We start from the raw sequence: 15,486 nt of genomic DNA, 5'->3' as shown, positions 1-15,486 counted from the left end.
GATGAAGAAGATGTGGTGTGTACACACACACAACAGAATGTTGGTTACTCAGCTGTAAAAAAGAAATCTTGCCATTTGTGACAATGTGGACAGACTTAGGTCCCAGACAGTATTATGCTAAGCAAAATAAGTCAGACAGAGACAAATACACATGATTTCACTTATATTTGAAATCTAAAACAATAAGATAAACAAACAAACATAAACAAACTCATATATAGAGAACAAATTGTTAGTTGCCAGATGGGAGAGGGGACAAAGAATGGGTGAAAAGGAGAAGGGATTGAGAAGTACACATTGGTGGTCACAAAACAATCACAGGGAGTGAAGTGCAGCACAGGGAATAAAGGCAGTGCTACTGCAGTAACTACGTAACTCGTAGCTTATGTGTTGTACACCCAGAACAAATACAAAACTGTATACCAGCTGTAACTGAAAATTTTTTTAAATCTTAAAAAACTCTTATCACTGCTAGAAAATTTTCAGAGCATGTGGTTTGTAAAATCATAGTTTTTATCTTTTTTAAATTTTTAAATTTAAAAAAATTGTGGTCAAAACCTGTATCATAAAAATTTACCATCTTAACCTTTCTTATATGTACAGTACAACAGTGCAAACTATATACACACCATTGTGCAACGAATTTCCAGAACTTCTTCATTTTGCAAAACTGAAGCTGGCCCTGGAGGGTGTGGCTCAGTGGGTTGAGTGCCAGTCTGTGAGCTAAAGCATTGTTGATTCAATTCCTAGTTGGGCACATGCCTGGGTTATGGGCCAGATCCCCAGTTGGGGACTCACAAGAGGCAACTGATTGATGTGTCTCTCCCTCTTTCTCCCTCTCTTCCCCTCCCTCTAAAAAGTAAATAAAATCTTTAAAAAAAACCTTAAGTTCTATACCCATTAAACAATTTCCCCTTTCCCCTTCCCTCCAGTGCCGACAACTAGCATTCCTCTTGGTTTCTAAGAGTTTGACTGTTTTAGACATCTCCTGTAAGTGGAACCATTCAGTACTTATCTTTGTGCAACTGGCTTGTTTTACTTAGCACACTCTTCTCAAGGTTTTATCCATGCTTTAGCATGTAACATGATGCCTTCCTTTTTAAGGATGAATAATATTCCACTGTGTGCATATACATTTTCTTTATCCATTCATTCATCTGTCTATGGAAACTCAGGACTGTGTCTACCTCTCGGTGATACGAACAAGGCTGCAATGAACACAGGGGTACAACTCTGGGCCTACTGTCTTACCTCTACCAAAACTATTTTTGAAATGATCTTGGCCTAAAAACAGAGAGCTTTGGATTCCCAATTCAGAGCTCCTTCCACAGTATCACTAACATTCACTCAACACACCCTTATTGACTGCCAGATACGTGGCAGGTAGGGTGCTAGACTTCTGGTCTTGCTCTCAGGTTGCGCACAGGCTAATGGAAAGCAGGCAAGCACGCTAATGAAAGCTCAATGTGGTTGTTCTGACAGAGTTTAAGCACCAAGCCCAGCATAAGATGGGCTCAGAGAAGGGGTCCTAGGGGAGATGACACTCCATTAGCTGAGCTCTGAATGGGGAGATGTCAGACATTGTGAGATGGGGAAGGGCATACATGTGAAGACACTAAGAAAATCAGGCCATGTTCAAAGGACCACATGCAAAGTGCTTTGGGGACCTATTGCACACAGGCTTCACTTGCATGATGCCAGGTGCCACCAGTGACAAGCTCCTCCAAATGCTCTTCCTGGACGAGTCTCTCCTGCTGCTATGCTGGGCAGAAGAGTTCCCCACTGCCTTTACAGGCCTTGAGCACACTCCGGTTGCCTAACCTTAGCTTGTGAGTTACAGTGCTCTGAATCCAGATATACCAGAGTGGGCAGCAGGAGTTACGGCATTTTTCAGTTAAAAACATCTCTCTTCTTGTCCTGACCACTGGGGCTCAGTTAGTTGGGTCTCATCCCACAAAGTAAAAGGTCACCAGTTCCATTCCCAGTCAGGGCACATGCCTGGGTTGTGGGATCAGTCCCCATGGGGGGCATGCAAGAGGCAATCAATCGATGGTCCCCTCTCACATGATGTTTCTCTCCCTTTCTTCCCCTCTCTCTAAAATTAAATAATTAAATCTTCAAAAATAATAAACAAACAAATAAATAATGAACCTCTCCTCCACCTCCTACTAATGAAACAAGGTATGGCGCTCCAAAGGACCACTCCACGAGAGAGCAGAGGACATGGGAAAGGGGCAGAAAGGCGAGGCACCCTGCCCACCAGGCACTGATGTCCTGGACAAGCCCCATCCTCGCAAGCACTTTCCCCAGAAAGGGTGCTGGCTGTCGTGGGGTGTGTTATCACGCACAGTTAGAAAATGACGTTCAAACCTTTTCTGACAGCAAGCTAGGTCTGATTCGGCTCACTGATTTGATGATGAAGACAAGACTGGGTGTGCCCATTAGGACGTATACTACATATTTCCACACACAACATGCTATAGTATCAGCTCCAAGGTTTTGATGAAAACAAACAGAAGTATTTCATCAAAAACTGTCATATTGGCAAATATGTATGGAAATAAACAGTATTTTGATTTTCCCAACCAATTTTGGGTATATTAGGTTAAACAAGGTACCACTGTATGAAAGAATAGGTATAATCAACTGATAAAAATTCAATTAAAAAAGATCAATTCACAAGACTTGATAAACACTTATACTATATTTCTTAACTGAGAAAAGTGAATGACTAATGACTAGATTAATCCTTCTGTAAGTCACATGGTTTCTAATTCTTTGCTTTCAATAAAACTAAAAGTACAATTGAGCACGGGCCTGCGAACCAGAGGATCACAGTTCGATTCCCAGTCAGGGCACATGCCTGGGTTGTAGTCCAGTTCCCTGCAGGCCAACTCCCAGCAGGGGATGCACAAAAGGCAACCATACATTGATGTTTCTCTCCCTCTCTCCTTCCCCTCTAAAGATAAATAAATAAAAAAAAATCTTAAAAAAAAAAAAAAACTAAAAGTACACCTAACCAAGTTGTCATCTTATTACTAAACTTTTTATGATATGACAATATGTAATTCGTGGAATACAATTCAAGTTTCAAAAAATTAAATAAAATTGCTATAAATTCCTTCCTTTCCTCTATATGTATTTATTTATGTAAACAATGATTTATGGGGCTTAAATTTATTAAAAAAATAGAAATAGAATTGAGAACTATTATTTCATTAAGAAGTAATATCCATGCTCAGGTGACCAAAATGAGGAAGGGGAAGCTTCATTCATCTTATTAAGGAAGGAAGTTCTTTCTTTGTTTTTGTCTTTTTATCCTCATTTGAAGACATTAATTGATTTTAAAGAGAGGGAAGGGAGGTAAAGACAGAGGAGTGAAACATCGATGTGAGAAACACTGATCAGCTGCCTCGATCAGTTGCCTCTCGGTATGCCGGGAACCAACTCACAATCTAGGCATGTGCCCTGACGAATCCAGCTTGTGACCTTTTGGTTTACAAGACCATGTTCCAACCAACTGAGCTGCACCAGCCAGGGTGGAAGACACTTCTAATTAACCTGTACTTTTTTTGCTTAATAATTATTTTTTTAAAGATTTTATTTATTTTTAGGGAGAGGGGAAGAGAGGGAGAAAACGGGTGAGTGAAACATCAATGTGTGGCTGCCTCTCACACAGCCCCTTATTGGGGACCTGGCCTGCAACACGGGCATGTGCCCTGACCGGAAATGGAACCAGCAACACTTTGGTTCACAGGCCCGCACTCAATCCACTGAGCTATACCAGCCAGGGCTGCTTAATAATTATTTATAAAAATTTATAATGCATCTGTTTTGTTGTGTACTACTTATAACTAAACTTATGGAAATAAGAAACATTCACAACACACAAAATCTTATAAATACTTGTGGGGGGCAAACAATTGATGTTTTCCTCTCTAAAAAAAATTTTTTTTGAAGTTTGCATAAAGCTTTATGGTCAAAATAATTTGAATTGTTTAATTTCACTTTGTATACCTTTTTTGTTTAGAAAAATATGGTAGAATTCAGTACGTTAAAATAAAACTATGTGGGGCACATGCAAAAGAAATGCAACTTCCAGGAGAATAAAAATTATTTTAGAATTCTGTTAAAGAAAAACATTCTTTAAATGACTAATGAAAGCATATCATTATGGTATTCAGAGTTCACTGGCTAGATTTTAAAAAGTGATGTAATTTATTTTTAAATGTTAATATTTATAATTCTTTGAAAGTTACATCCCTTATAACTATAAACAGCATTTTACATTTTCCCTGTTTTACTTTCTTTTTAAAATAGTTGATTCATATTAAATTAATATGTGTAGCATTTTATAAGGCTCTATGTTACATAAATTTCTTATTTCATATATTTCATTTAATAAATTCAGTTCTGGTGGTTTGGCATATAATTGTGCAACACAATAAGTACATTATAATTTTTAATAAGCTTAAAAACTTAGGATGATAAGCTTTGGATGTCAACATAAAAATGTGTGAGGGGGTTCAAAACGCTTCAAGATTGTTTAGTCTGACTTCCGACCAAGATGGAGGCATAGGTGGAAACACTGTGCCCCCTCCCACAACTAAATTTAAAGACAGGTAAGTTTTAGAAACAAAAACACAGCCAAAACAGTGAAAACTGAACTGTACGGAAGTCCCACAACAACAAACCACTCAGCCAGACCAGTAAGAGGGGTGGAGTCGGCAGCGAGTGGGGTCGGGCTGGAAAGACTGCTTGGCCCACCGACTCAGGAATGGAGGCGGAGGCGGTTGGAGGATCTCAGGCGTCGGGTGGCGATAGGTGGATCCAGTGAGGGCGTAGGGCTGCTGGCTGACTGCGGCCACACATTCGCGCATAGATAAACCAAGGGAAGGAGTGAACAGTGAGACAGACGGCTCAGGCTAGGGCCCAGCGGGAATTAGAGCCTGAAAGCACCAACTGGAAAGACTTTCTCAGGGCTGAGGGGCAGGGAGAGGCTCCCAGGCCCACAGAGAGTTCATTGGAGAGACCCACAGGGTCCTGGAGAGTATACAGGCCCACACACCCAGGAATCAGCACCACAGGGGCCCAATTTGCTTGTGGGAAGCTGCAGAGGGGACAGAAATCTGAGAGAGAGAGAGCAGAGCGGAGCAAAGCACCATTTTTTCCCTCTCTGACCCTGCCCCCACGTACAGGGTCACAACCCAGTGACTGGGTCACCCTGCCCTGGTGAACACCTAAGGTTCTGTCCCTCAAACATAACAGGTGCGAACAGACCAAACATTATGACTCAAGAACAGCTCAAAGCCCCAGAGCCTATAATTCTAAGTGACCAAGAAATAGCCAACTTTTTGGATGCACAGTTCAAAACACTGGTGATCAGGATGCTCAGAGAACTGGTTGATTTTGGCCACAAATTGGAGAAACATATAAAGGCTAAACTGATTGAAATGAAGGGAAATGCACAGGAAACCAATAGTGATGAAAAGGAAACTGGAACTCAAATCAAGGGAGTGGGCCAGAAGGAAGAAACAACCAAAAAGAAGAAACAAGAATTCAAAAAATGAGGAGAGGCTTAGGAACCTCCAGACATCTTTAAACGTTCCAACATCCGAATTATAGGGGTATCAGAAGGGGAAGAGGAAGAGCAACAAGTGGAAAACTTATTTGAACAAACAATAAAGGAGAACTTCCCCAGTCTGGCAAAGGATATAGACTTCCAGGAAATCCAGGAAGCTCAAAGAGTCCCAAAGAACTTGGACCCAAGAAGGAACACCAAGACACATCATAATTACATTAGCCAAGATTAAAATGAAGGAGAGAATTCTAGAAGCAGCAAGAGATAAGGGGACAGTCACCTACAAAGGAGTGCCCATCAGACTGTCAGCAGATTTCTCAAAAGAGACTTTACAGGCAAGAAGGGGCTGGAAGGAAGTATTTCCAAGTCATGAAATCCAAAGACCTATATCCAAGACAGCTCTATCCAGCAAAGCTTTCATTTAGAATGGAAGGGCAGATAAAGTGCTTCTCAGATAAGATCAAATTCAAGGAGTTCATCATCACCAAGCCCTTATTATATGAAATGTTAAAGGGACTTATCTAAGAAAAAGAAGATAAAAAATATGAACAGTGAAAGGACAGCAAACTCACAATTAACAACCACACCTAAAACAAAAGCAAACTAAGAGGACAGCTAGATTGGAAGCAGAACCATAGAAATGGAGATCACATGGAGGGTTAGCAACAGGGGAGTGGGAGGAGGAGAGGGGGGAGAAGGTACAGAGAATAAGTAGCATAGATGGTAGGTAGAAAACAGACAGGGGGTAGGGCAGGAATACTATGGGAAATACAGAGTCTAAAGAACTTGTGACACATGGACATGAATGAAAGGGGGGGAATGGTGGGGGAGGGGTGTGCAAGGTGAAGGGGTGTGAAGAGGGGGAATGGGACAACTGTAATGACATATTCAATAAAATATTTAAAAAAAAAAAGATTTAAGAGCCCTGGCTGGTGTAGCTCAGTGGATGAGCACGGGCCTGAGAACCACAAGATCACGGTTCGATTCCCAGTCAGGGCACATGCCTGGGTTGCAGGCCAGTTCTCGGCAGAGGCCACACCAGAGGCAACCATACATTGATATTTCTCTCCCTCTCTCCTTCCCTTCCCCTCTAAGGATAAATAAATGAAATCTTTAAAAAAAAGATTAAAAAAAAGATTGTTTAGTCCAAACACCCAAAGGCAAATATATGGCTTTTCATGATTTGACTCCCACATTTTCAGCTATATCATCTAGCCTCTGGCACTTGAAGCCCCAAATTCAAAGAATTCACATCACAATTTTCTGCTTTTGCTTTGTTTCCCAAAGGGATCAGAGTCCTATTATATGTCCCTTGTTAAGGGCTAAGGTCTCCATGCATAGTAGCATATTAAAGGCTTGGAAATGTCCTAAATAAAAGAAACTGTTAAAGTTTGTGCCTCCTAAATTTATTCAACTCTAGAACTCTTAATATAGCCCCTAAAACTAGAGTTCCCTGGAACACCCTTTGGGAAAAGCATCTGGCAAAATATTAAGACCCATTTTAAAAGCCAAATCTTTTTAAAAAATATTTTATTTATTTTTAGAGAGATGAAGGGAGAGAGAAAGAGAAGGAAAGAAACATCAATGTGTGGTTGCCTCTCAAGCACCCCCCACTGGGGATGTGGCTCACAACCCAGGCATGTGCCCTGACTGGGAATCAACCAGCGACTTTTCTGTTAGCAGGCCAGGACTCATTCCACACAGCCACATCAGCCAGGGCTAAAAGCCAAACTTCACCCAAAGAGGCATCCCCCACTCAATACTCCCACAGGCTTTGAAGCCCTCGATGTGGCTCTGCAATAACCCAGTTTCTACCTACTTCCCACTAGGCTGCTGACACAGTCCCTGTACTGCCCTGACTCCTGGACACCCCCCCCCCCCCGCCCACCCACAGGAGCTCCATAGTGGTTGAACATGTGACCAACTAAAAGCTGGAAGTTCAGGGAAGGTCTAAGCCAGGGGTGTCAAACTCACTGTCACTGGGGGCCACATCAACCTCACAGTTGCCTTCAAAGGACTGAATGTAATTTCAACTCCTTAACAGTTATGAAGTAGTTACATTTACACAGTCCTAAAATTATTTCAGCCCTTTGAAAGTAACCTCAAAGTGACATGGGCCCCGGTAACAATGATTTTGACACCCCTCGACTAGGCAATTCCCAGATCTTTTGGATGACTGGGTTAGGGAAAACACTCCAAAGGAAGATAAGGTTGGCAGGAAAAAAGGAGAGCCTATTTTGGACATGTGGGAAATCAAAGTGGGAATGTCCAGGAGACAGCTGGAAGTGCAGACCTGAACCTTCGAAGATGGCTCTGGAGAATCTTACTACCGATGACAGCTGAGGCCATGAAGGGAATCAATGACATTACCCAGGAAAAGAAGCCTGAGTGAAAGAAGTGTGTATGAAGGAGTACGTAGTTGCTGGGGAACATGAATTGGGAATGCCCCTCAGCTCTGGCCCTCTCTTCCCCCTCCACTCTGGCTAGTTCTGACAAGCACAGCACCCCTGCCCTCAGGAGCTGTCTGGAGCCCGTCTGCCACCAGCCCCATCAAGCAGCAGAACAACCTTTCAAAATTAAATATTATGTCAAGTTTCTGCTTACATCCTGCCGTTTTGATCCCCACTGCACTTGACCTGATCTTCTCCTCCCCACCTCTCACACCAGCTGCCTACTGGCCATACTGACCTCCTTCTGGTTCTTCATGCCTCAGAGACTAAGCTGGTGGGTCCAAATGGAATGTTCTCAGACTCTGCTGACTGACAGCCTCCTGTTATTCAGGCCCAAATTAAGACAAAGCGTCTTATCTAAACTGGCACTGTAAATCACTATCACTCTTCTCATTTTTCCTAGCATTTATTACAATTAAAAATTAAGTTTTAAAATTACTGACTTCCTTCTGTATGTGAACAGAGTTTTAATTTATCCTGCCCACTGCTGTATTCCTAGTGCCTAAAATATGCTCTGGACCACAGTAGGCACTTAAATATTGCCACATGATTTATAACGGAAAGCAGGAAGGAGACTTGAGAAAAAACAGAAAGCTGGAAGGAAAATCAGAAGAGGGTGGAAGCTAAGAGAAGAGTCTTGAGAAGGAGGAAGTCAAGAAGAATGATGACTAAGAAGCCATAAATTTGGCAACTCCATCTTTGGTGTCCTTTAAAGAGGCGACTTCAGAAAAGTAGAAGAGGTAGAAGGCAAATCACAATGGGCTCATGAGTAAGGGGGAAGTTCAGTGGAAAGGGCAAAGGGAAGGAAGAAGATGGAACACTATTCTGAGGGTGAGAAAGACAAAAGAAAGAATAGTTGCTTGGGCTTTTGAGCTGAAGGGAAGGATGTAGTGGAAAGGGGAGTACCAAAGGCAGAGAAGGAAAGAGGGTGTGAGGACGAGGCCCCAGATGTTATGGGAAAAGGTGAGCTCCTAGAGCCACATCAGTCATCTTTCCTTTGAAACCATCCCACAGGACTAAAGTACCATGTCTGTTTTATGTTCAGAAATATCTACTCCCTGGAAATAATTTGTTATTTGCATAATTCTTATATAATTTTAGTCTATAAAACCATTATTAAAATCTGCATATCTTTCCTAATTCTTAGAAGGTATAGGTACCCACCGGGGTGTGACCTGTTTGTGGGTAGAGAGCTATGAGGTGTGCAGTGTCCTCTCAGGTGGTTCAGAGAACAAGTTTTAGAGAGGGGTAGGGGCAGTTGGGGGAGGGGAGAGATGGAGAGAGGTGGTGAGAAGGAAGGGGAGAAGAGAAAGGGGGAGAGGGAGGGAAGGGGAAGAGGAGAGAGGGCAGGGGGAGAGAAAGGGGGGGAGAGAAAGGGGAGGGGGGAGAGAGGAAGTTAGAGGAGAAGGGAGGGGGAAAGAGGAGTGAGGGAGAACAAAGGTGGGGGGAGACGGGGAAGAAAAGGGAGTAAAAGGGTGAGAAGTACAGAGAAGAGACAAGGCTAGGACACAAGCAAATGGAAAGCAAATGGGGCACACTGGTAACAGTGGGTAGAATGTAAGTAAAGGACATGTAGATGTTCTTTGTAATATTTGTGAAGGTTTGCTGTTTTAAATTATGTACAAATAAAAAGTTTGCACACCTAAGTTAAGAAAGGAAAGCAGCTTCCAGGAAACCAAAAATGTGGCATGCAACTGTCAAATTTCCACGTAGATTATTTCAACAACTGAAGGAGTCGGCAGCAAAGGGATAACAATGGTGGATGAAGGGACAAGGCATAAACCCTTAAAGTGTTTTACTAAATGAAAATGTGCAAGCTATTGTAAGACTATTTTCACTACAAAACGAATATTCCTATAAAGTAGGCAGGTAACTATAATCTAGCATTTCTCACAAGAAGTCTGCCCTCGCTGCCCCACTGTGAGAAGGCACACCCAGTGGGACACACACCTGGCACCAGGGTAGAGGGGAAGCCCTGTTTCAGATCCCTCTTTAACAGAGCGAGCAGACCGTGTGGAAAAGGCCTTGCTGTGGGGGGACAGCTGAGGAGAAGAAAACACCTAGAGGTGAACTCTGTTGGTAAATCTGATTCCTCTGCAGCTGTACAAACGGTCTGTGGATGGTAACTGGAGCTAAGAAGCAGCTGCCTACAAGTGCTTCAGTATAACTGGAAAAGAAGAAGTAACATTCCTTATGCAAGGAATATTAATTAGATTAAATACACTTTTCAGCTATCAAAAATAACCAACAGAGGCACCTTCACCTCTCTCCAAGCCCAAATCCTGCCCAGGTCAGGACTCTCACCCTCGGAAGGAGCCACTAAAACAGAAACCACCGCTGCTGTCTCAGGGACAGTGATCCTCCCATCACTGTCATTCTCCCTACCCCCTTCCAAGACCTAGCGCTCTGCCAGACCCACTTGCACACTGATAAGAAAGGAGCCCTCTTTCTAGTAGGAAGAGAAGGACCCTTCCACTTTAAAGTTTAAACTCATGAAACCCATGGCTCAAGGGGTGAACGCGGTGAAACACCAACCCAGCACAGCACATCTGATCAGGCTCTGACACCCAAAGAAACAGCTGACAAGCCAGATTCAAGTTCTAACACACTGAGAATCAATTTATCTTCAAACAACATGCCAAATTTCTCTCCAATCCAGTAATTCAGGACTAAAAATATCATGTAGCGTCTAAACTCTCACTCTCTTTAAACAAACTGAATCATCACTAATATACTTTCTAGGGAGTGTTTAAGGCAACTATCTGTATGTAAACTAAGACTTTTAGGAGCTTTCATGAATTACTCAAATTGGAATGAGCCCCATTCCCCTTCAAGTCTTTGCTTAAAACAAGAGTTATGAGTAAAGGCATCATGAAATCAAGTCATTTTGCTTTTTTTGAGGTTAGCACAGAGGAGGGTAATTACTAAATATTAACAAGTTTAAGATCCAACACTCAACAAACCTGTGCTGGAGCCTAAGTCGTGTAAGGAATGTCGAGTCCAACCCTGACCTGCCTCCCAGGGTTTCCAGTCCAGTTGGAAAGACATGGCCAAAGCAGTATGCGACCATGTGCTAAAAATAAACAGCACAGATGAGTTTCCTAAAAGTTCTGACAAAGTGGGTTCTGACTGCTGTGGGCCAATGTAGTCAGAAACTCGCTTCGAGGAGAGGAAGATGAGCTAGAGCTGAAGGATGGCGGGGGTTCTCCCAGGTTGGAGAGGGTCCTTTCCTCTGGTGAAAATGTATTCACTTCCACAATCTTTTCTTTGGAACCTTGTAAGAATCCGAGAGGATAAGAAGCTAAACGTATCTGCAGTTTCCAGATGAGAAAAGTGAGGACAAGAAGACCTGACTCGTCCATGAGTAATAATCAATGAAATGTCCAGCAGCCCCGACTGATGTGGGAGAGAATATGGAAAATAATTCAATCAGATTACAGAACCTGTGGGGGACACAGCATTTAGAGATGGAAACAGGGACCGAATGCTTAAAGGCCAGTTAGAGACGGGCACTGCCACAGCCCAGGTGAAGACAGGAACTGAAAAATGCACGGAAAAAATTAGATTGGTAACAGTTGCTTTAAACTTTAAATCACCACCACCTCCACCAGCAAACCCTTTGTTCTCTTCCTCTTAGTTCCCTCTCCGTTTCAGGAAAGAAAACCTCTAACCAAAAAATCCCTCAAATAGCTACTGACAACCCATAGGACATAATCATTTATCAACGAACTCTCTAGTATCATCAGAAATTTTAAATAGTCTCATAAGAGAGGAATTGTCTACAGTATTGCTGCAATCGCAAATTCACACATTTCAGGGTTGCCTATGCAATTCAAAGGTTTCCGAAGACTTTGGATGTCTCCATTCAGAACAGTTTGATTTCACCCAATGAAGGCTGACCGACTTCATACGCGAGCCACGAACCGGCAAACAGCGAGCACCCAATAAACATCTGTGGAGTAAGGGAGGGAACTGTCACGGACTTTCTAAGACCAGTGTATTTAAAAGAAGTTCTCAAAATTTCGGAATCAAGTCTGGGAGGAAAACCTTTCAACTGCTGTTCACTAGCCTTCCCAACCGGAGCCGTAACGTAATTATCTTCACGGTCATGGTTTCCTAAACTAATGCCACTGTGCCGTTTGCCGCAGGTGACAACGGCTCGGCCCCTGCCAGGCTCGCCCGCCCGGAGCCAAGCTCCGGGAGCCACAGGCACCCGACGGTCTCGCAGCGGCCCCGCGCCCTACTCACCGCGACGGGGCGGCCGTGCTCCGGTCCGTCGGCGGCGTCGAGGCGCGGGGCCGGGGCTGGCGGCGGGACGGCGGCCGGGGCGGGTGGCTGTCGGTGCTTGCCGGCGCGCTTGGCCTTGGCCTGGATACAGCGTTGGTGCAGGGCGAAGGTGTGCTGGCGCTCGAGCTCCAGGCGCTCGGGCGACACGGCCTCGTAGCGGGCCTCGCAGGTACTGTGGTGGCGCCGGCACAGCTCAATGCGCCGACGGAGGCGCTCCATTACCGCACTGTGCCGCGGCAGCGCGAACTCCGCCATGGGGCAGGTGGGCAGCACCATGGGCCGCGGGCAGCACGGGCCGGGCCCGGGGCGAGCCTCTCGGGCCGGCTGGAACTGCGGGCTGCGCTCCCCGCCGGGGGCCGGCCGCCTCACGGCCGCGCCATGGCCCCGCGAGCTGCGGAGCGGGCTTGCGCGCGGCGGCGGGCCTTCCTGCGGCCCCGCTCGGCCCGACCCCGGCCGGCGCTCGCTGCCCACCTCAGACCTCGGCCTGGCCCCGCCGCCCCGGGTCCATTGTTTTCCGCGCCGCCGTCGCCGCCATCTTAAAATTGTTTTCAGGGCTCTCGAAAGAGGGCGGGACCCCTGCAGGCGACCCCGACGTCACCGCTGACGAGCAGGGACTGCGACCAATCAGAATAGAAACTGAGGGCCATCCGAGGGGCGGGGGCAAGCGCGCCGGAGGCGCACCGGGGCTCCCGTGCGGAGTTTAAAAGGAACTCTGAAGTGAGGGGCGGGCCTCCAAGCCTGGGCACGCCGCCAAGTGTGACGCACGGGATCCCGCCCCGATCACCGCCCCCTGTGGGCAGGCTCTTCCGGGTCTGCGGTGGAACTCTGGGCAGTGGGCGCGGTGCGGCTGGCCAGAGCCGGGCGTTCCCTGGCCCCCTTGCGCGTCATCATTTTGCTCAGCGGCAGCATTTCCGAAGTTGGCTCAGATAAACTCAAAAGTGACCACGGTCTTTCAGTCAGCTGTTTGTCTTCGACCTCTTTCCTTACTTCCAGCTTCTCCATTGGTCAGAAGTTCACGAGTGAACTGGAAAAAGATTCCTTCCCGCACCATTCTGAATCATTGGGGCTGTCAACTTCCACTTTTTTATTAAAAAAAACTGGAACAAATCTCAAAAGTTGTTACTGCTTAGAAAAAAATAAAAATAAAGGCCTCCGCACATGTGACGCGGAGGATCTGGGTAAAAGTCTAGCTGTGAGTGGGGACGGGAACGGCAAAGGAAGACGCTTTGGTCAAACCGGGGAGCTTGGCCTGCAAGCCTCACCTTTAAAAGGTGGTCTTTTCCCCCCCCTAAAGATTTTATGTACTTTTGGAGAGGGGAAAAGAGGGAGAGAAACATAAATGTATGGACGCCTCTAGTGCGCCCCCCACTGGGAACCCGGCCGCAACCCAAGCATGTGCCCTGGACAGTAATCTTAACCAGCGACCCTTTGTTTTGCAGCTTGAGCTCAATCCAGAGCCACACCAGCCAGGGTATAAAAGGTGGTCTTTCTTGTTAGGCAAAACCGGGCCACTCAATCCAACCGAAGACAATTACCCTCTAATGCTATAACTAGTAGTCAAATACAGGAGGGATGAGTTAATAATGAAACTGGTTAGTCTGTGTTGGGCCAAGAGATCTACTACCTTCATTGCTAAAAAGTTAAATTAGGAGGTGCCAGGAAGCTGCACGTTGCTAGGCGCCATCAGTGCAGCTCAAATAGATGTTCCAGTAACTTTTTACTAGGACCCATAATGTTTCATTTGAAAATTAAAAAGAGGCCTTATTCAAATACTATTTTTATACAAATGCAGTAAAAATTTACAAGTGGCCTACCAAGGCAAAAGTACTTAGAGCTCGCAAATGCCATAATATGGTCCTGCTTTTTAGGAGTCTTCCAACATACAAATTTTACACCACAATTAAACATTTATTTATTTATTTTTAATTAATTAATTAATTATCTTTAGAGGGGAAGGAGAGAGGGAGAGAAACATCAATGTATGGTTGCCTTTCCTGTGTCCCCTGCTGGAAGTTGGCCTGCAGAGAACCGGCCTGTAACCCAGGTATGTGCCCTGACTGGGAATCAAACCGCGATCCTCTGGTTCGCAAGCCTGTGCTCAATCCACTGAGCTACACCAGCCAGGGCTAAACATTTATTTTCTGATAGAAAAAAGAATAGAAATAGAAACACTACATTTTGTCTATTTCTCTTCAGGAAGCAATCCAAAAAAGTCTTAAATATTAAAGTTTTGCCTTAACTTTCAAAAACCTCCCTGAAATATGAACATGTAAACATGAAGTCTGATTCTGAAAATTTGTTGAAAAGTCATTGAAAATTCAATGATTCCCATAAATCTTAAATAAACGTATCTACAAATTACCCCCCTCTTTCTGAACTGTTATTCCTCTGATACAACAAAAAATACTGAACCCCAACAAATCCAAGTCCAGCGGAACTGGACCAAATCCACATGATGAAAGTACAGCTGGCCTTCAGTATCAGAGGGGTCCCTACTGTCAAATTCAACCAATCACCAAGGATGGAAAATATTTGGAAAAAAGTTCCCTCATTGCTGACATGTGCTATGTACATCGGCCAGCAGTTTTCAAACCAGTGTGCTGCAGGAATTTTTAAAACATACAATATATGACTATCTGGTCAGGGACACTGGCCTGTTTTCCTTTAGACTGTCAAACACCCCCCTCCCCAAAACGGCCAACACCATAATAGTCATCAGATGTGAATGAATCGAAATTATATTTAGTTTTTTTGGTCAAGTTGGTCATAGCTTTTGGTGTGCTGCAGAAATTTAGTAATTCGTTTATGTGTGCCATGAGATGAAAAACGCCAAAAATCTCTGAGTTAGGCCCAGGATGGTCAGGTTGCATCTGTACTGAACATGTACAGGTTTTTCTGTCATCATTATTCCCAAACAGTACAGTTCAACTGTTTAAATAGCATTTACATTGTATTAGGTGTAAGTAATCTAGAGATAAAAGTATAAAAGTATAGAGATAAAAGTGTATTAGAAAACATGTTGTACATTATATGCCAATACTATGCACTATTTTCTCTGAGGGATCTGAACATCATCGAATTTTGGTATCTTTGGGGATCCTGGAACCAGTAATTCCTATGGATTTCAAGGGACAACTATAATTATTCCACCATTCAAAGTGGTTTCTG

General features: G+C 44.4%; 1 protein-coding gene across 2 annotated transcripts in view; it reads right to left on the bottom strand.

Annotated features, from left to right (window-relative positions):
• The window catches only part of MAML1 (mastermind like transcriptional coactivator 1), a 42,767-nt gene extending 29,878 nt beyond the window's left edge, over positions 1–12,889 (bottom strand). Inside the window, exon 1 of one of the 2 annotated variants that reach the window (XM_037058014.1) lies at positions 12,280–12,889. In XM_037058014.1, the coding sequence (XP_036913909.1) occupies positions 12,280–12,594 (315 nt within the window). In that variant the 5' untranslated portion in view covers positions 12,595–12,889. The remainder of the gene's footprint in view (positions 1–12,279) is intronic. The other variant, XM_037058013.1, reaches the window with a different exon arrangement.
• Positions 12,890–15,486: the final 2,597 nt, after the last annotated feature.

Source organism: Sturnira hondurensis, unplaced genomic scaffold, assembly GCF_014824575.4.
Source record: "Sturnira hondurensis isolate 20B ecotype Veracruz unplaced genomic scaffold, ASM1482457v3 Scaffold0009776, whole genome shotgun sequence".
Classification (NCBI taxonomy): domain Eukaryota; kingdom Metazoa; phylum Chordata; class Mammalia; order Chiroptera; family Phyllostomidae; genus Sturnira; species Sturnira hondurensis.
The sequence above is the reverse complement of the archived record's forward strand: the minus strand, read 5'-3'. Positions and strand labels throughout refer to the sequence as shown.